Source organism: Hylobates moloch, unplaced genomic scaffold (assembly GCF_009828535.3).
Source record: "Hylobates moloch isolate HMO894 unplaced genomic scaffold, HMol_V3 SCAFFOLD_15, whole genome shotgun sequence".
Classification (NCBI taxonomy): Eukaryota; Metazoa; Chordata; class Mammalia; order Primates; family Hylobatidae; genus Hylobates; species Hylobates moloch.
Genome location: NW_026652290.1, coordinates 80246328 through 80266432, shown reverse-complemented (window position 1 = coordinate 80266432; position 20105 = coordinate 80246328). Strand labels below are relative to the sequence as shown.

At 40.4% G+C, this 20105-nt stretch overlaps 1 protein-coding gene across 3 annotated transcripts in view; it reads left to right on the top strand.

The window, feature by feature from the left end:
• CAMKMT (calmodulin-lysine N-methyltransferase) overlaps positions 1-20105 on the top strand; it is a 420894-nt gene that overhangs the window by 384430 nt on the left and 16359 nt on the right. For all 3 annotated transcript variants that reach the window (XM_032177969.2, XM_058429111.1, XM_058429110.1), the window contains 2 exons: positions 7542-7616; positions 17957-18020. In XM_032177969.2, coding sequence (XP_032033860.1) covers positions 7542-7616; positions 17957-18020 — 139 coding nt within the window. The remainder of the gene's footprint in view (positions 1-7541; positions 7617-17956; positions 18021-20105) is intronic.

Genomic DNA, 20105 nt, shown 5'->3' with positions numbered 1-20105 from the left:
GTTACTATTTCTGATTCCTTCATGTACATTTCCATCTGATATCATTTTTCTTCTGCCTTAAGGATTTCCTTTAACATTTCTTGCAGCGTAGGTCTGCTGGTGATTAATTCCTTCAGCTTTTTGTATGTCTGAAAACATCTGTTTCACCTTGTTTTGAAATACATTTTCACTGGCTATACAATTCTAGGTTGACAGTTGTTTTTTATTCCTTTCAGTACTTTAAAGATGCTGCTCCACTGTCTTCTAACTTGCGTATTCGTCACAAAAAAATATGCTGTCATCCTTATCTTTGTTTGTATATAAAACATCTTTTTCCTCTGGGTGCTTTTCAGATTTTCTCTTTATCACTACTTTTGGGCAATTTGATTATTATTATGGGCCTGCTAGTTTTCTTCATGTTTCTTGTGTTTGAGCTTGTTGAAATTTCTTGCTGAGTTAACAGTTTTCATTAAATTAGGACATTTTTCAGCCATTATTTCTTCAAATATTTTTTCTGTTATCTCCTCTCTCCTATTTTTTGAGAAGTCCAGTTTCACATGTATTGACCACTTAAATTTGTCCCACAGCTCACTCTTTATTTTATTCCTTTTTTTCTCTATATATTTCATTTTGGATAGTTCCTATCGCTATGTTTTCAAGTTCACTAGTCTTCTCTTTTGTGGTGTCTAATCTGCTGTTAATCTTATCCAATGTATTCTTCTTCTCAGGCATTGTAGTTTTCATCTCTAGAAGTTTGATTTGGGGCTTTAAAAGATATCTCCCATGTCTCTACTTGATTCTTAGAATATATTAAAGACCATTATGATAACTATTGTAATGCTCATGTCTGCTAATTCTGACCTCTCTGTCAGTTTTCGATTGAGTTCAATTGTTTGATTTGTCTTGTCATTATGGTTTTTATTTTTTCAATTTTTTATATGTCTGGCCATCTTGGATTGTATACCAGGTATTTTGAATTTTACTTTGTTGGGATCTGAATGTTTTTATATTTCTGTAAATGTTTTTGAGATTTTGTGTTTGTTTGTTTTTGAAACAGAGTCTCACTCAGTCATGCAGGTTGGAGTGGAGTGGCACAATCACAGCTTACTACAGCTTCAACTTCTTGAGCTCAAGTGGTCCTCCCTTCTCAGCCCCCCAGGTAGCTGGGACCACAAGCATGCACCACCATGCTCATCTAATTTTTGTATTTTTTGTAGAGATGGGATCTTGCCATGTCGCCCATGCTGTTTTTGAACTCCTGACCTCAAGCAATCCTCCCACCTTGACCGCCCAAAGTTTTTTTGAGTTTTGTTCTGGGGTACAGTAAAGTTACTTTGAAATAGTTTGATATGTTTGGGTCTTGCTTTTAAGATTTGTCAGGCAGAACCAGAGCAGCATTTAGTCTAGGGCCAATTATTCCCTACTATTGAGACAAGACTCTTCTGAGGACTCTACACAATGCTTGTAAATTATGAGGTTTTCTAATCTGGCTGGTGGAACAGGCACTATTCCTGGCCCTGTGTGAGCACTGACCTACTCCCCTTCAATTTTTTGACATGATCTTTCCCCAACTTCAAATAGTTTTCTCACATACATGCATGATCAGTCATCCACAGAATATTCTAGGGGGACCATCCACAGATCTCCAGAGTTCTCTCTCTCTCTCTTTCTCTCTCTCTCTCTCTCTCTCCAGTGCTCTCCTATTCAGTATTTTATTCTGGAAACTCTGAAGTTTCTTAGACTCTCAGTTCCATCTTCTTTTTTTTCTTTTTTTGTTTTTTCTTGAGATGGAGTCTCACTCTGTTACCCAGGCTGGAGTGCAGTGGTGTGACCTAGGCTCACTACAGCCTCTGCCTCCCAGGATCAAGCGATTCTCCTGCCTCAGCCTCCCAAGTAGCTGGGATTACAGGTGCCCACCATTGTGCCCAGCTAATTTTTGTAGTTTAGTAGAGACGGGCTTTCACCATCTTGGCTAGCCTGGTCTCAAACTCCTGACCTCATGATCCACCCGCCTCAGCCTCCCAAAGTGCTGGGATTACAGGCATGAGCCACCACGCCTGGCCCCATCTTCTTAACTCAAGCAGTCCACCTGCTTCTATCTCATTTCCCCCGTCCGTGCTATGGCCTGGAAACTCTCAAGGCAGTAAGCTGGGGTAAAGGTAGGGATCATTTCATTTATTTCTGTCTTCTTAAGGATTACTGTCCTGTGTTGCTGATGTTCAGTGTCTTGAAAACTATTGTTTTATATGTTTTGTCTAGGTTTTCTGTTGTTGTTTCAGACAAAAAGCTAAATGAGGGTCTTGTTACGCCATCTTTGCTGGAAGCAGAAATCTTTAGAAAGCATTTTAAGTGGCCTTCATATCTAGCTAATCCACGCATTCTATTCAGAGAGCAATTTAACAATAGAAACCTTTATTTCTTGTGGGCCTTTTGTGTGCCAGGCACTGTGCTAGGTACATTCACACACAATTCATCCATATGGCATATTTATTGAGCAGCTATTAGGTGCTAGGGACTATTCTAGGCACTGGAAATACATCACTGTACAAAATAGATTTTAAAAATCTATATTCCTGTGGTGCTTATATTCTATTGGGGAAAGAGAGAAGAAACAAAATCAATAATTTAGTTATATAGCACATTAAAGGGTAATAGCTGCTACAGAAAAATAAAGAGCAAGATAAGGGGGTTTTAGAAGTGCTGGACTGAAAATAAATGATTGCAGTTTTAAAGAGGATGGTCAGGGGAGGCCTCCCTGAGAAGGTAAGACGTATACACAAAGACCTGAAGGAGGTGACAGAGTGAGCTGTAGCTATAGAGATATCTGGAGGAAGAGCATTTTGGCTGCTCAAGTAGCTAGTATTAAGACCCTAGAACAGAACCATGCCAGTGTATTCAGGAAAGCAGAAGGAGGCCAGTGTTACTACAGCAAAGAGACCAAGGAGGAGAGTAATAGGAGATGAGGAGAGAGTGGTAACCAGGCCCAATTGTGTAAGGGTTTTCAGGTCGTTGTAAAGACTTTGACTTTTGCTCTGAGTGAAGAGAGAAAAGGCTCATGATCTGATACATGTTTTAAAAGAACCACTTTGCTAATGAGCAGAGATTGTTGGATGACAGATGGAAGCAGGGAGACCAATTAGGGGCCTATGCAATAATTCAGATGAGAGATGATAGTAGTTTAGACTGGGGAGAGCAGTAGAGATAGAGAGAAGTGGTTAGATTTTGATATATTTCAAAGGTAGAATGACCTGCACTTGTAGCGTATTCAATGTGGACTGTAAAAGAAAGAGTCAAAGATATATGCAAGGTCTTTGGCCTGAGCAACTGGAAAGATGGAATTACCAATAACGAGATTTAAAAAAGACTGAATGAAGTGAGTTTTGGGGAAAATGATTGGGAATTCAAATTTGGACATGTTAAGTTTGAGATGTCTAGTAGATACCCAAGTGGAAATATTAAAATGGGAAGTTGGATATATGAATCTAGAGTTCATGGGAGAGGTTCAGGCTGATAGGTCAAGTAAGATAAAGACTAAGAACTGACCTGAATTTAGCAATGTGGAGATCTTTGGTGAGTTTGACAGCAGCATTTTTGGTGGAACGGTGGGGACAAAAGCCTGGCTGGAGTGAATTTTAAGAGAATGAGAGGAGAGGAATTGGCAACAGAGTGTCAAACAATTTTCTCAAAGAGTTTTGCTGCAAAGGAGGAATAGAGAAATGGTGCAATAATTGTCAGGAGAGGATATTTTACAAAGGGGGAAATAATTTCATGTTTGAATACTGATGGAAATAATCCAGAGAGAGAAAAGAGCTGATATAGGAAAGAGAAGGGAAATTGCTAGAGCACATCCTAGAATAGATCAAAGGGGATGGATCTAGGTGGCATAAGAGAAGGTACTGGCTGTAGATAGGAGTATAGATAGTTCATCTATGGCAATAAGTAGGAAGGCAGAGTATGTAGATGCAGATGCTATTAGGAGCATAAGTGTGGTAGTAGGAGTTTATGGAAGTTCTTAACTGATTGCTGCATTTTTTTATTTTTTTTTTGAGAAAAGGTCTGATTTTTGTTACCCAGGCTGGAGTGCAGTGGCTAGATCATGGCTCACTGCAGCCTTGACTTCCTGGGCTCAGATGATCCTCCCACCTTAGCCTCCTGAGTAGCTGAGACCACAGGTGTGCACCACCACACCCAGCTAATTTTTTGTATTTTTAGCAGAGGGGGTATCGCCATGTTGCCCAGGCTAGTCTCGAGCTCCTGGGCTTAAGCAATCCACCTGCTTCGGCCTCCCAAAGTGCTAGGATTACAGGCATGAGCCACCGTGCCCGGCTTGATTGCTGCAATTTTGACAGTAAAGCAAGAAGTAGGGTCATCAGCCGAAAGTGAGGAGGAGGGGAATAGTGTCAGAATTTTGAAGAGAGAGTAGAAAGTGCAAAATAATGACCTAGGATAGTGGGAAACTAATGGACAAAGGAAATGTAAGTGTAACTGCCAGATGTCATTAAGAGTCCACTTGAGGTTCATGGTCATGAATTTAAAGCAAAGCCAGTGAGGATGCTTGTGTGCTGTCTCTAGCCACATTCAGGCGCACAGGTGCAGTCATGGACCAGGCAGAGAGCTGGATTTAACAAATACGAGGAAGTAAGAGAGGGACAAGGAAGTGGAGGGTGTATGCTAGGGAGTAATTACAATGATAGGTCATGGAATTTAAGCTGAGCAAGAAAGAAAGATATTAGGGCAGTGGGATAGTGACATGGTAATAGGATCAGTGTGGGCCAGTGGGACTGAAGAGTACCTTCTAGAAGGAATGAGCTGTGAAAGATAGGAGGGGTTGGTCGGAGAGTGGCTAGAGTTGCAGTAACTGGTAAAGATAGGTTTGGAGGAGTGCTACTCAATGAGTAGGCCATGGACTGGTGCCAGTCTGTGAACTGTATGTTACTGATCTGCAAGGAGATAAGTTCAGAAATTGAAAATAAATGTTTAGAAACACTGCTGCGACATCCAAGCATATGATCAGTGGACTTGTATTTGGAATGCCTTTGTGTTTTTAATCTCATTTGTCTATTCCTTTGTGACTATATTTTACAAAAGTATTGGTCTGCAACAGATTAGATACAAAGAAAGAAAGTCTGGTCCTCCCCCACAGTGGAAGCACATGCTGTCACGAGCATGCATGGGAGTGTATCTCCAAAGGTGGAGGACAAGGTCACTGGAGGAGAGGAGTGAACAGTGAACTCACCATCATCTCTAAATCTTCCAAAATAGCAGGCTGCCTGACTGCACAGCTCCAGGAAGCACCATTCTCATTGTATGTTACATGAACAATACAACTCCAAGTACTGTATGAATGGTGCTCTTAGAATGTTCAAGGAGATAGCTAGTGTTATCCCTATCTTACAGATCAGAAAACAAGCTCAGAAAGGTTAAATAATTGCCCAAACTCATACAGCTGCTAAGGGGAGGAGCCAAGATTTGAACCTAGGTATGTCTGTTGTGCTAAAGCTGAACTCTGTCCACAATACCACTCTCTCTCTCTGTCACATGCATGTAGCACAGCCATAAGCCTCATGAGAACTGGGGGAAAATGCCTTTTGGGAATGTGTTATGGTCCATGTGACCAAGCCGGGCATTTCAATTTATTTTAGAGTCACGACTTACTACAGCTGCTGTGGGAATCCATACCCAGTCGCTGCTTAGACCCCTATCTCTCCAGTTTGTCTTTGTTGAACCAAGGCGCTGAAGCACCTCAGGAATACAGCATCCACTATCACCACAGGATTTCCTGCAGTCTGTTCTTGTGCTTTAGTAATTGCATACGTGTTAAAAGCAAATTCTAAAGAGACATTTATGGAATGGTAAGATTATGAGTAATTTTAATACTTTAATCTTTTTTTTTTCAAAATTTATATGATGGATGGATACATTACTTTTCTGATCGGAGAATGTCTAGTATAGTTGTATACTTTAAACCATCTTGCTCATGGTTCAAGTCTTAGACTCTAAAACTCAGGGCTCTGATGAGGGCTAGGCAGGCCCCATCTCTCACTGAGCGTGAGTCCCAGATACACTGGGAGCCTCAGCATTTCCAGAAAAGTTGGTGTTTGTTGCTTCCTGCTCTCCCCGGGTGCATGGAGTTTCTGAGAAATCCATAAACAAAGTAAGCATTGATCTCTTAGGGATTTCCTAATTTCCTTCATTTCTTGCCTATCCAGTAGGCCTCAGCAAGTACAGCAACACTAAAGTTAATTTGTAAAGCTTATCTGGGTGTTACTGGACTTGTGAACACTAAGGTAACCCACTGCTTCAGGAAAGCCCTCCCATGCTCCAAGTCTGTATATTCACCCAATGCATAGGATACAGCATAGGAATTGGGGGTTTCTGTGTCCATATGGCCCATTAGCCTGCCCCTGTGAAGGCATGGTCTATGGCACAGCACAGGACCTGACACAGCACAGGACCTGACACACAGGGAGGAGTGGCTCAGTAGGAACGAGTTGGACAAGTCAATGAACAACTGCTGCCCAGCCTGTGTAGGTATTTTTGTGGTGATGTCTTTAATCTTTTCTACCTTGAGAAATTATCTGGCATTAATGTATATTAATGTATTGTATATGAAAAGAACTTTTGGGCTGACTAGTATAAGACTTATGATTATATTCAGACACATGACTTTTCACCTAGGGAAGATACAGAAGAAATGAATCCACCAAAATAAGCAAATATAACTGGGCAGGGTAGGACATGTTCAATCTGGTTAGGTCTAAAGAATCAAAATAGAAAATAGGAACAGAATTTTACTTTGAAAAATAGTACTGTAAATCACAGTTTTGTGCTGTGGTAAGACAAATCATTAAAATACTTGAATATGGTAAAATGCTAATCATCACAGTTATTAATTGAGAGTAACTAAAAACCTCTGGTTGGCCTCATAAGCATTACTAAAGTTTTCAAATGCATGTTACTGATTATTGTTATTAGTGTGAAGTTTTAAACCTGATCCCCTTTGGGAGACTAAGTGTCAGTGTGGGTGAATTTTTCACTATGCCTAAAAACCAAGAAGTACCAAATGAAATTTGACTCTTCTTTTCTTCCATCTTACCAAATTGCTCATTTCATCAATACGAAAAGCAACTGACATGCCAGGCAATATAGATATAAGCTGTTTCACGTCATTTATTTTTATAAATTTATATTCCAGTCAAATGTGGGATACTTTGGTTTCAATATGTACCTTATTGATGTTAAGGGTCTAGAATCATTATAATGACCATGGTAAAGATAAGACATTTTTCTCTAGTTTGTCTACAAAAACCTATAAAAACTAGCAAAAAGATTAACTATTGTATTTAAGTAGCGAATTCTTCTTCTAGATTTGAATACTAAATAAAACACAGAAGACAGTTACATCCTATTTTTTATTGTACCTTTTGAAATAATTTGTATATACCTTTTAAATAATTTCAAGTGCCACAAAAAATAGTGCCACAAAAAATAATGTTAATAGCTCAAAATCAAAAGTTAAAAAAAACCCTATGTATAATTTTTAAAATCTTTTTCTCCTCAAGCGTTTTACGATGGGATAATGAGACAGATGTCTCTCAACTGGAAGGACATTTTGACATTGTTATGTGTGCTGACTGGTAAGTACATAAAAATCACAAAACTCCTGTTAGAAAAAAATAGCTTTGCTGGAGTAATTGGGCTGTGTTGCTTTGCTGACGGCTAAGCAAAGTCAACAAATGAAGCACAAAGCCACCTTAACCTCAACAAATTAATATTCATCTCCATGTGACAGTTATAAGGTAGTCTTCTATCACACAGTAACTTCTACCACATTATTTCCCAAAGATTGATTTTGAGAAGCATTTCCATTTTCTGGAATTGCCTCTGTTTCATGCTTGACGTATCAGTAAATGGACGACTTAGGCAAATTGCAAATAATTATGGCTCGGAGAGGAATAGTCTGGAGAAAAAGGAGTTTATCAACACAAACAGCTCAATTAGCTTACTTCTTAGGAGAGATCTGACTATTGATATAAGAGAATATATACGTGTGTGTGTACACACACATACTCTCTAGCAAATAAACATATCTGTGGAATATCTTTGGGGAAACAGCTTTTCTTAAAATATATGTTTGCTATCTAATGTTTTCAGTGTATTCAATTATAATATTTAATTTTACCTAAAACAAAAATTATAAAATTACATTTTATTCTTATGCAAATAGTAACATGACAATCTCTGTCAGGTGCCTGCCTTTTAAAAATAATTTACATTCAGTATTTTGCCCTCTATTTTAGCCCAATCTACTTATTTGTTAATGCAAGTTTGATCATAAGTTACAGGATAAATATGCGTCAGACCTTAATAATTATTTCAACTAATCTTATGTATTTCTTCATGCAATTTGAATAATAATTATTTCAGCTTATGGGAAACATTGACAATTCACAAGTATTTTCCCTGTTAAGAGTAAGATCTTGTTTGTAGTTTTATCATGAGGTTTATTAGGAAACTTTAGATTTGAAAACACATTAAGTTCAGATTCTGAAGAAGTTCTGTTATATTGATAAGGCCAATCATAAGATCCAGAACTCAGGGAAGACTTTCCCTAGAGGAGAGTTGAATGAAATTTTCAGGAAGTGGGTTTTGTTATTATTATTATTTTAATAAGATTTTCAATGGATAACTTTTCTACAAAAGTCATTGGAATTAGGTTTGCTTTTTTTCTTCGGGAAAAAAAAATACTTCTCCATGAAAAATAAATATTTTGTTCTATTCTTAGCTGAGAGTTTCTAGTATTTCATAGCCCTTTTAGTCTTTTTGCACCCAATTTCAGAAAAATCTTCTTCCAAAAATGGGAGAAACCTAGATTTCTGACTAATCAATGATAATGTGCCTCAATGCTGCAGCCCTCATCTAATCAAAAATAAGGAGCTAAAACCTCACCGTATGATTCGAGCAAGTAATTTAGTAAATGCCTTTCCTCACCAAATATGAGAAAGAATCCTCCAGGTTTCATTGCACAGATGAAGATAATGCTGGAAGGATTAGATCAGATTAAGCATGAAAGTCAGATCAGAGAGCAGCGGCAAGAGGGAAGGGGCAGCATCTTCCTGAAGCTTTAGACGAGGGTCACACGTGGATGGGCTCTGATTATATGGGGAAGGCAGGTCTGGCCAAGAGATTTAGAGTTAAATTTGTCCCTTACACAAATATCAAAACAGCTTGGCTTTGTCATACCTTGTGTTATGGACACTCTCACCATGTCATCCTATTTGTACCAGAGGGAAAAGCAGAGGAAGTAAGATTTAAGCTCTTTTCTGATTAATGTTCTCAGGTTAAAAATAGCCACACAACATGTTTGGAAAACACTCTTCTTTCCCTAGCCGACAACAGGGTCACGTACACTGATATACATAATGCATATTCAATTTAAGACTTACATTACACACACATAACATAATATAATATTATATGTATACACACACACATAGATACACATCTGGTAGCTGTGTGAGAATTTATGACTTCAAACGAACTAAATACACCAAGCTTCATTTTATAAATGGCTTTTCCATGCATGAATTGTTTTTTTTTTTCCCCTGGGTGTTGTAAATGCCAGAATGTCAGCCTGTTTATACGTTCCCATTTGTAAATGTGAAACATTAAGCTACTCTCACTGCGATGCTGATAGTATTTCCAAAAGAAATGCTTTGGTAATGGTCTCTCTTCATATTCGCGGGGATGGGTAAGCTGCTTAGAAACTTAAAAAGTACAGTAATATTTCTAATATGCACATTGTGCATGTAGCAGTGAAGCACAGGATTCCACGAGTTCTTTATGTCCTGTTGGTGTGGTGTTTCTCTGTAAGAGTTATTGCATGGATGCTGCTTCTAGGGGCAGGCAGGCAGGCAAACCGTGCTACATATTTTTAAGAATGTCACTGGGTTGGAAAAGAAAGCTGTCTTTACACACTACCTCCAAGATGAAACCTGAAATCCTCAGTGTCAGAAAGAGGTGCCACACATAAATAGATCACATTAAGTCTCACACCATCCGTTAGTCATTGTCAGCAATGAGATCTGGATTAGGCCACAGGAATATGAAGCAAGAGTCGGAGTTCAAATATTAGGTACATGGATTAAAATCTTATTGAAGCATTTCCAGCAAGGGTGGCATTGTCTGATTCCCTGAATAGCTAACCAGTGGTACTGCTTGATCCCATTTACATGAAAACAAGCTCTATTCACAAACCTATTCCAACCCCACATTGTGGTTCAAGTAAAATGCACATGATTACAACAAACGGTGATATGTTTATGTTCTTAAATCATTCATATATTCAGATATTTACATTCAAACATTCAAAAACCTGTAGGCAGTGGGGGAAATAACTTATTTCCCAGAAGAGACAGTCTGTTAGTTCACAACTAAATTTAGTAGCTCAACTAGATTATAAAATAAAGAGGCAAACTGTGAAAGCTAGTCATTATTTCACCATTCAGCATTTTTGACAATGAAAAATAGTTTCATGGTTCAACAGTTCCTAAATAACTTGTAAAATGTCAACTTTGAAATAAACAGAAGGAAAAATTGAGGTGCAGCCATACCTGAAAAAGGATGCTATTGACAAACATCAAAATATTAGAATATCTAACCACAGGTGTAGAAAAAAACCTGCCTATTAAGTTCCTCAGTTGACTTGTTTAATGTTGAGTTTAATATAAGGATTCCTTTCTGCTGGAATGCAGTCCAGCCTGGTCCTTGCTGAGTTAGAATAGTGAGTGATTGTTAATTTTAAGCCTGCCTTTCCAGACTCCTGTTCAATCACAATATAATCTAAGGGTCTGGAAGGAAGATGTTTTTTATCCAATGAACGCTTTCATTCAGTGTTTGACGGCCCTCCAGTTTATTGTAGCTCTGCAAAAATAGAAATGACTCTGTGCATTTGAATTCTCAAAAGGCTTAGAAAGCATATCTGAAATGCCACCCATACCCTGACCGGCCCATTGAGCTGGGTATGCAGGACAATCAGCACATCTGTGTGCCTGCAGCCCGAGACTTTGGAAAGAAATAGGGGAAAGTACATTGGCCTGTAGCAACCCACCCTGCTTGCTCTCTCAGCATTTTTGCACTTGCTATATACTCTAAATTGTTTCTTTTTTTTTTAGTCCTTTTTGCTTTACTCTAAATGATGAAAAATGTTTGATTTGTAAGCTGATTTTATGAAAATTTTTTTCCCTCAAAATGGAAATATTATAGGCTCTAGAATTTGTTTTCTTTCAGATGCTGTGATCATAGACAGCTCCAAATCACAACTCATGGATGTTTACACCTGAAAATATCTTTAGCCCAAATACAGTCAGCCCTTTCACCTGACACCTGAGGAGACTCAGTCCCAGAGAAAATACATGAATCGCCCAAGATTGCTCAACTAAAGGAGTAGAGCCAAGTAAAATTAGAATACGGCATTATTCTGAGCTCTCATAAAAATGAGTTGGTAAATACTGAAAGAGGTCATTCCTTTGCTGAAGTTAAATCTAAAACAGTGACTTTAACTCAGCACATTTCACCTTGAAAATTATATAGGGGTCTTCCTTTCTGTGGCTATTGACAGAGAAAAATGTCTCCTTGTTCTCTGTACTAATTAACTTCCCTATGAGAGGAATTACAGATGCTCTGCAGTCTGCATAAAACTCTGATTCTAAGGGAGGTGATGAAAATGGTCTGTCACCTTTCCTTTGTTGGAAAATCTGTGATTCAGATCAATGGAAGAAAGCAAGTGTTGATCCACAAGTGAATTATATAGAGCTGTGTATGTGTGTGTGTGTCTGTGTGTGTGTGTCTGTGTGTGTGTGTGTCTGTGTGTGTGTGTGTGGGTATGTGCCCTTTAATGGTCAAACTAGACTGCCAATGTATTTTGATCAGTAACTGAAGGGAGAGTTAAAATGGTATCTCCGTCCCCATCACTGACCCACTCAGCCTATTTTAATAGATCCACTTAAGCTACTGCTGTTCTCTCAGCCCATTAAGACTTATTTAAGGGGTGAATTTTCAGGAGATTATATATCAGTCCCTCCAAAACACATTGAAATTGCTCAGATGACATACTCTACAAAGTGTTATAAATTCTGCATCAGAGCTAAGTAGCAAGTGAGCTTACTTGGAATAAAGATCTATTAGAGCACTACAAAGAATTAATTTTGGGAAATTTGATTTGGAGAGATGGAGTAGACAGCATTACCTTTCAAATAAGCATGTTTGGAATGTGTGCTGTGTGTTAAGCTGTGATGTTAACATCTTTGTCACCCTGACCAACTTTAAGGAGAAATAGCACTTTATAAAGGCATGTTTGAAGCTCAGTTCTTAAGGTGCTGTTTTTTTTTTTTTTTTTTCCTGACAATCTTACCAGTTTTAGGATGCACAGATAGAAACTGAGTGTGGTCCTTTGCTTAAATGTTGCATGTCCCAACCAGCCAGGTTTCCCGTAGGCCTGGGTAACTGACAGAGATATTTTCCTACAATCATAATCTTCTTTTAAAAATCCAGAATGCTTAATTATTAAAACTCAAGATATTGGGCCGGGCACGGTGGCTCATGCCTATAGTCCCAGCACTTTGGGAGGCCAAGGCAGGCAGATAATGAGGTCAGGAGATCGAGACCATCCTGGCTAACACAGTGAAACTCCGTCTCTAATAAAAATTAAAAAAAAAAAAAATAGCCGGGCATGGTGGCAGGCACCTGTAGTCCCAGCTACTCGGGAGGCTGAGGCAGGAGAATGGCATGAACCTGGGAGGCGGAGCTTGCAGTGAGCCGAGATCGCTCAAGATATTATTACCTCACTAAGGAATAAAATAGAATCCTGAAGAGCAAATATTTTAAAGACTTACTTATAGTTTGATTCCTTTCTCATTAATTCTTAATGGTTATTAATTACTGTTTAATATGACTTAATGGCAAATTTGTGTAGCACTTAATTTACATACATTCTGTGCTCCAAGATTTAAGAATGTAGTTGTAGGAAAGATAAAGTCTTTCCATGGGTAATAATCAGGTCATCATGAGTAATGGATGGAATGGGATGAGGTTCCATTCTGGACATGGTTTCTAGCTCATCTAAGGATTCTTTTTCCATTGCTCAAAGCGACCTTCCATAGAAGAACCTTCCATGGAGCCTGTGGTGACCAAAGAAACTCAAGCAATGACTTTTTGGAAACTTCTTATAAGCTGCTCTCCTCAGAGGAGAAAATCATCAAATTGGGAGAGAACCTAGTCTGGTGAAACATCCTACCTGAAAGTTGATTCATCCTTGACAGTATCAGTAAAGGAGTGTGTACTACCCACTTTAGGGACATTGAAACTAACACCCTATGTAAGCTCCTCGATTCCAAGGACTGTGATGATCTGCCAGTCTGTCCACAAGTAACTGCCAGTCTGTGCTTATGCTGTGCTGGAACTTTTAATAGTAAAGCAAAATGAAGACAGAATGGAAGCTCCTTGAGGATGGGAACTTTGTCTTATTCATAGCTCATCCCCAGTGCCTAAATTTGCCCTTAGTATATAGTAGATGCTCAACAAACATTTATCAACTAACATATCTTATTAATTTGATGTCCACATAGTCATATAGGTGGGTGCTTATTGACAAGGAAACTGAGGCTTCACATGAAGTGACCTGCCCAAAGTCACACAGCAGCAACATCAAAGCCAGAGCTCTTTAAAACCCTGAACCAAGTTCCTCCCTTGTCTGAAATATAGCTCCACGCAGCAGCCCCCTCTGAGCGAGGACAGCAGCCTTCCCACTGACAGCTGATACTCACCCTTAGCTAAAAAGAATGATGCAGGGTCCTAGAGTAGGTGGTACTTACTCTTGCTGTATGAAGAGACGGGAGGCCAAATCAGAGGGGACTGACCTGCAGCATTAGAAATGGGAGTAGGGCGCCTTACTTAGGCCCCTCATGGAGATGGCCAATGCACAAGGTTGCTGAGTATTCTAGCTCAAGGTAAGGGACTCACCGTTAGAGAAGAAATTCAAGTTGTGAACGGAACAGTTTTCCATATTACTTTCCAAACAAATGCATTTGAAATGGTGTTATGGGTTAAGAGGTTTCAAAAGTAGTTTTGCTGTCACTGCTTTTTTTTTCTCTCTCTCAAGACAAAGTCTCACTCTGTCACCCAGGCTAGAGTGCAATGGTGCGATCTCGGCTCACAGCAGCCTCCTCCTCCGTCTCCCAGGTTCAAGCGACTCTCCTGCTTCAGCCTCCCGAGTAGCTGGGATTACAGGCACACACCACCACGCCCGGCTAATTTTTGTATTTCTAGTAGAGATGAGATTTCACTATGTTGGTCAGGCTGGTCTTGAACTCCTGACCTCAGATGATCCACCCACCTCAGTCTCCCAAAGTGCTGGGATTACAGGCTTGAGCCACCGTGCCCGGCCTGCTGTCCCTGCTTTTTAAAAAGACATCATTGTCAATTTTTATTAAGTAGAAGACAGTCCTTTTATTTATTTATTGCTTTGCAAAAGACACAGCCTAGAACTGATGGCTCTAAAGCTGAAGATGGATGTCTCATACACTCCTCAAGCCGTACACTATCACTATAGTGACTACCTCTACAGCACGGCTGTTCTTCCCCAGGAATCAACCTTTTCGTCTGCTATGTCCTCAACTCTTTTCCAAATGTTATCAGAGAGGCAAAGAAATGCAAAGATGAGGCCAGGCACGGTGGCTTATGCCTATAATCCCAACAATTTGAGAGACTGAGGTGGGCGGATCACCTGAGGTCAGGAGTTTGAGACCAACCTGGCCAACATAGTGAAACCCTGCCTCTACTAAAATACAAAAATTAGCTTGGCATGATGGCGCATGTCTGTAATCCCAGCTACTTGGGAGGCTGAGGCAGGAGAATCGCTTGAACCCGGGAGGTGGAGGTTGCAGTGAGTCGAGATCATGCCACTGCACTCTAGCCTGGGCAACAGAGTGAGACTCGGTCTCAAAAAAAAAAAAAGAAAAAAAAATGCAGATGCTCTCTGCCTTCAAGAAGCATAGCAGCTGAATGAGAGGACAGCAATGAAATGCAGGAACCTGGGAGAACCTCCAAATGCTCTACTTGTTGTACTGAGCTTGGAAAAGGGAGAGATCACTATGGATGCAAGTAAACAGGGATGGCTTTCTTGACCAACCCCGCCTAACTCTAGTCACCTGATGACCTCCCTCTTTTCCTAAACCGGGCAGTGCTCTCTTCCGTACATTATTTCATGTTCAGGAGTAATTACAAGTAGATGTGAGAGGCAGTACCGAGCAGTGGCTCAGAGCACAGACTCTGAAGCCAATATGGTACAGAAGTGAATCCCAGCCCTGCCGATTAGTAGCTGTGTGACTCCAAACCTCTCTATGCCTCCGTTTCCTTAGCTGTAAAATGTGGACAATAATAATAATGCTAACAGTAAAAACTACCTCATAGGATTGATGTGAGGATTAAATGAGCTATGAAAAGCTCTTAGAAGGTACCTGTTACCTAGTACTCAGCTCAGTGAGTATTAACTGTTTTGTTATTAAAACGTGTGTGTCTCTGCCATTTGTATTTAACATGTGTCCTTGTGCCTGGCTTACCTCCCTATTATACTGTAACCTCCATAAGGACAGGCATAGTGCCCCCTTCTTCCTTATCTCTTTACTGCCTGTATTAGTCCATCTTGCGCTGCTACAAAGGTACATCTGAGGCTAGGTAATTTATAAAGAAATGAGATTTAATTGGCTTATGGTTCTGCAGGCTGTGCAGGAAGCATATTGCTGGCATCTGCTTCTGGTGAAGACCTCAGGAAGTTGCCTTATGGCAGAAGGCACAGGGGAAGCAGGCAGTCACATGGTGAGAGAGAAGGAGCAATAGAGAGAAACAGGAGAGGTTCTTTCAACCAACCAGATCTCACGTGAGCTCATTACCACGGGGAGTTCACCAAGACAAGGATGAAGGATCCGCCCCCATGACACAATACCTCCCTCTAGGTCCCACCTCCAACATTGGGGATCACATTTCAACACAAGATTTGGAGGGGAGAAACATCCAAACAGTATCACTGCTTTTCGGTGCTGTATATACAATTTGGGCCCCGTGGTTTTGGCATCCTGGATATTCCAGTACTGTTCAGATTTCCAAGATTCAGGTGTACTTTCTAAGCTCAATTATTATGACCTCAGTTCATAGTTACTATATTGGTGCAAAAGTAATTGCGGTTTTTGCCATTAAAGGTATGGCAAAAACCGCAATTACTTTTGCACCAACATAATATCAGCTCATGTATCCCAATATAGGGTTCAGAAAAAAAGTCCCTATCAATAGGTATCATTGGCAGCCTCTGGCAGCTTTGCTTTGTCTTGGCAGAGTGCTCTAGCAATGCCCAGGAGCCCTTCTGCAGAGGCTGGACAACTCCCCTGGTGTTTGGCAGCCAGCTCTGTTCTGCGTGCCTTTGGCACTGTATGCTTTCACCTGTCCCCACCCTAACCCCACCCACAGAATCCTTTCCTTGGTTTTAATAAACATCCAGCTGTCTTCGTCCATTTTCTGCTGCTATAAAGAACAGAAATGTACTTCTCACAGTTCCGGAGGCTGGTAAATCCAAGTCAAGGCTCTGGCAGGTTTGGTGTCTGGTGAGCATCTGGTCTCTTCTGCCAAGATGACATCTAGAATGCTGCATCCTCTGGAGAAGAAAAACACGTGTCCTCACATGGCAGAAGGCAGGAGGGCAAAAAGGAGCCAAACTTTCAATACTGTTGCATTGGGGATTGGGGATTAAGTCTCCAACACATGAATTTGGGGGAAACATTCAGACCATAGCATCAGGCATGGCCAAGTTAAGTAACTTGCCACCTACTGCCAAGCAACCCAAACTCAAAGGTCTGGGACCTGCAAGTTCAAATAAGGAAACTGTGTCTCAAGTTTCCAAGATAATAACTGGTGAAGACAGAGTCAGACTGACCCAAGCAAAGGGGTGACAGAGCTGCATGAACAGAAATTCTCTAAAGATCAGGGATGGAAAATGAAAAATCAAAGTGAACTATAAAAACATGAACCTGGGTTGGGTACAGTGGCATGTGCCTATAATCCCAGAACTTTGGGAAGTTGAGGCAGGAAGACTGCTTGAGCCCAGTAGTTCAAGACCAGCCCTGGCAACAGAGTGAGACTTTGTCTCTACAAAAAAAAAAAAAAAAAGAACCAGCTGGGCATGGTAGTGCACAACTGTAGTCCCAGCTACTTGGGAGGCTGGGGTAGGAGGATTGCTTGAGCCCTGGCATTTGAGGCTGCAGTAACTGGATGACAGTGCAAAATCCTGTCTCAGAAAAAAAAAAAAAAAAGAAAGAAAGAAAAGAAAAAAAATCGATGTAAAGGCCCAGAGAGGAAAATCCAAAGTTGCCATGGTCTCTGTGATATATTGTCTGAGCTTGTTCTTTGTTTTTGTAGCTGTTCACTCCTAAGTCAGACGTTGAATCTAACCTCAGTGCTGTTTCTAGTCACTAACCTCTATTACCTCCTGAGATATATTTCATGGTTTGGGTGTCATAGGGCTGGTGGTTTGTTGTCTGAGGGCAGCCACACAGCACCCTTGGTGGGCAGAGGGCCCAGGTCTAAGGGAGACTAGGCTCTAATGACAGGAAGTTGCCAGAGTGCTTCATCTCAACCAGATGGCTACCCCAAACAGCAGTTTGGAAATTGTCCCTGTAACATTAACATATGGCCCAGTCACGTGTGAATCCTGGCCCATTGCATGTTGACAACTTGGCTTTAGTTGGATAACACTGACCACAATATCTTCTCCCCTCCCACCCCCTCCAGTGAGACACTTGAATGGTAGGAAACAATTTCTCTTTTTTAGAGTTGGGTAAACATGTGTAATTAGCCTTGTACTTATCTCCATTAGTATCATTAGACTTGAAAACCCAGTTTAATCTGGATTCTGCTCTCTTCTCAATGTCAGCCTGTTTCTGGACCAGTACAGAGCCAGCCTTGTTGATGCAATAAAGAGATTACTCCAGCCCAGGGTAAGTATGTTTCTATTTTCTCCTGAACACTGGTTACAGAATAATTAGTCTGTGCACAAAGATGGAGAGAGTAATGGAATGGCAGGATTAATGTCATGTAATACTTTAATACTTATTATGTCCAACTTCAATTGGGTCTTCTGATCTATTAGATTCTTTCCTAATCATAACTAGGAAACTTCTTACCCTTGGCCTTCTGATAAGAAACACAGTGGGTAGTAAAATAAATGCAGCCACTTCAAAGATAGTGTGAGATTATTTTTATCAAAGAATTTCTTGAGTCTTTCCCTTTGATAACAATATCTTCATATTAAAGTTGAAGTATGATATTGAAAGTTTTCTGTTGACTTCTGTCATTTTTAATTCCTTCAGTGGCAACCTTTCTCATTGGTTATTTATTTATTGCAAAAGAATACTTTTTTCTTTTTATTTCTGTTTATATTAAAGAAAAAGGACTTCAGATGAATCTGTATATTAATAGTTCTTTGCTTTAAAAGGAAGCCATTATTTACATATTATAAACATTAGGTCACAATGAAGCCAAGCATGGCATAAAATATTGTGCACATTTTTACATTTATATATCCATTTATGCCTGTGAGTAAATTACAGAGTTTGTATCCACTCTTATTTTGTTGGACTGTTAAACTAAGCTAGGAGGTCCTGCAGCCTAAACGGAGAGCTAATATACATCTATTTAAAGTAAGAAAACGAGTTTAAAGCTCATACATTAAAAAAAAAACCTTATAACTATGTAAGACTCTTGCTGTGCCATAGGAATTTAAAATAGGTTAACAGTATTAATATAGTCAAAGATAGGAACGCATATTTATCTGAGAACACTGAAGTGTGTGTGTGTTTCTAAAGTATTTTTTAAAAAGGTCCACTCTAGTCTTCTGACTCAGTGAGACTTACAGACCAATACCTTTCGACCTTTCTTTTATATCTTTTTCATAACCTTCGGTGGTTCCCAGAGCAATCTGATAATCATCCTTTGCCGTACACTGTTGCTTTTTATTTTGCTATCTCTATGTAGCTCAGAAACTTAAAATAGGTGTCTTGGAAGAGTAGCCATAGCTTCGTAAGTGGTAGTCAGTCCAATTCAATTGGCCTCCTCAGTTCCCCCTGTGAAATGGGCAGCAGATCTTGGGGCAAGGAAGGGGCATGTTCCAAGCTATTGACGGCCACTGCGTGGTTGAGTAGGCCACCCAAGTTGAGGACAGAAGAAGGAATTTTGGGTGTCTGCATCCCCCTACCCCTGTTGGCCTTGGGTGATTCTCGTGGGCATTTGCAAGACCAGGATTTTCAGGGACGGCTCAAGATTCTTGAATATGAAGGCCTCTTTAAAAATGTATCATACATAAATATAATGCTTTCAAGGACTCCTGAATCTCACACTGCACAAATAGTACTTCACTCATCACCAATACCCCTTCAAAGCCCATTTGTGGCAAATACTCCATTTTGCAGCAGATTTGCATGATTTACCTAGGATCTATTGTAAATCATTCGCATGATTTACAATAGAAAAGTGCCCAAGCTATGAATAGACCTAAATGCAGATTAGACTGGAATCCAGCAGCTCTTCTGTACCCTCTAATAAACCCTGAACACACTCCCTCCGTCTGAATCGTGGCCACACGCAGCAGCCCCCTCTGAGCGAGGACAGCAGTCCTCCTGCTGACAGCTGATACTCACCCTTAGCCTAGAGAAGGGTGAAGCAGGGCCCTAGGGGAGGTGGCACTTACTCCTGCTATGAGAGGAACAGGGAGGCCAAGTCAGAGGGGCTCACACTAACCTGTAGCATTAGAATTGCAGTGGGAGGGCCTCACTTAGGCCCCTCTTGGAATGGCTGATACCCAAGGCTGCCAGGTATTCTAGCCTGAAGTGTAAGGAGCCTACCATCAGAGGGGAAATCCTAGTTGTGGATGGCACATGGACTTACTGAAATTGCCACCCAGGAACCTCATCCCCATCAAGAGGTCTGGGGAGGTGGGCACTTGTCCTCCCTGAGCCTCCACCCAGATGGACCACAGAAGGACCATGTGGGCTTGCCAGTGAAGAGCCCAGTCCCACATCCTGTGC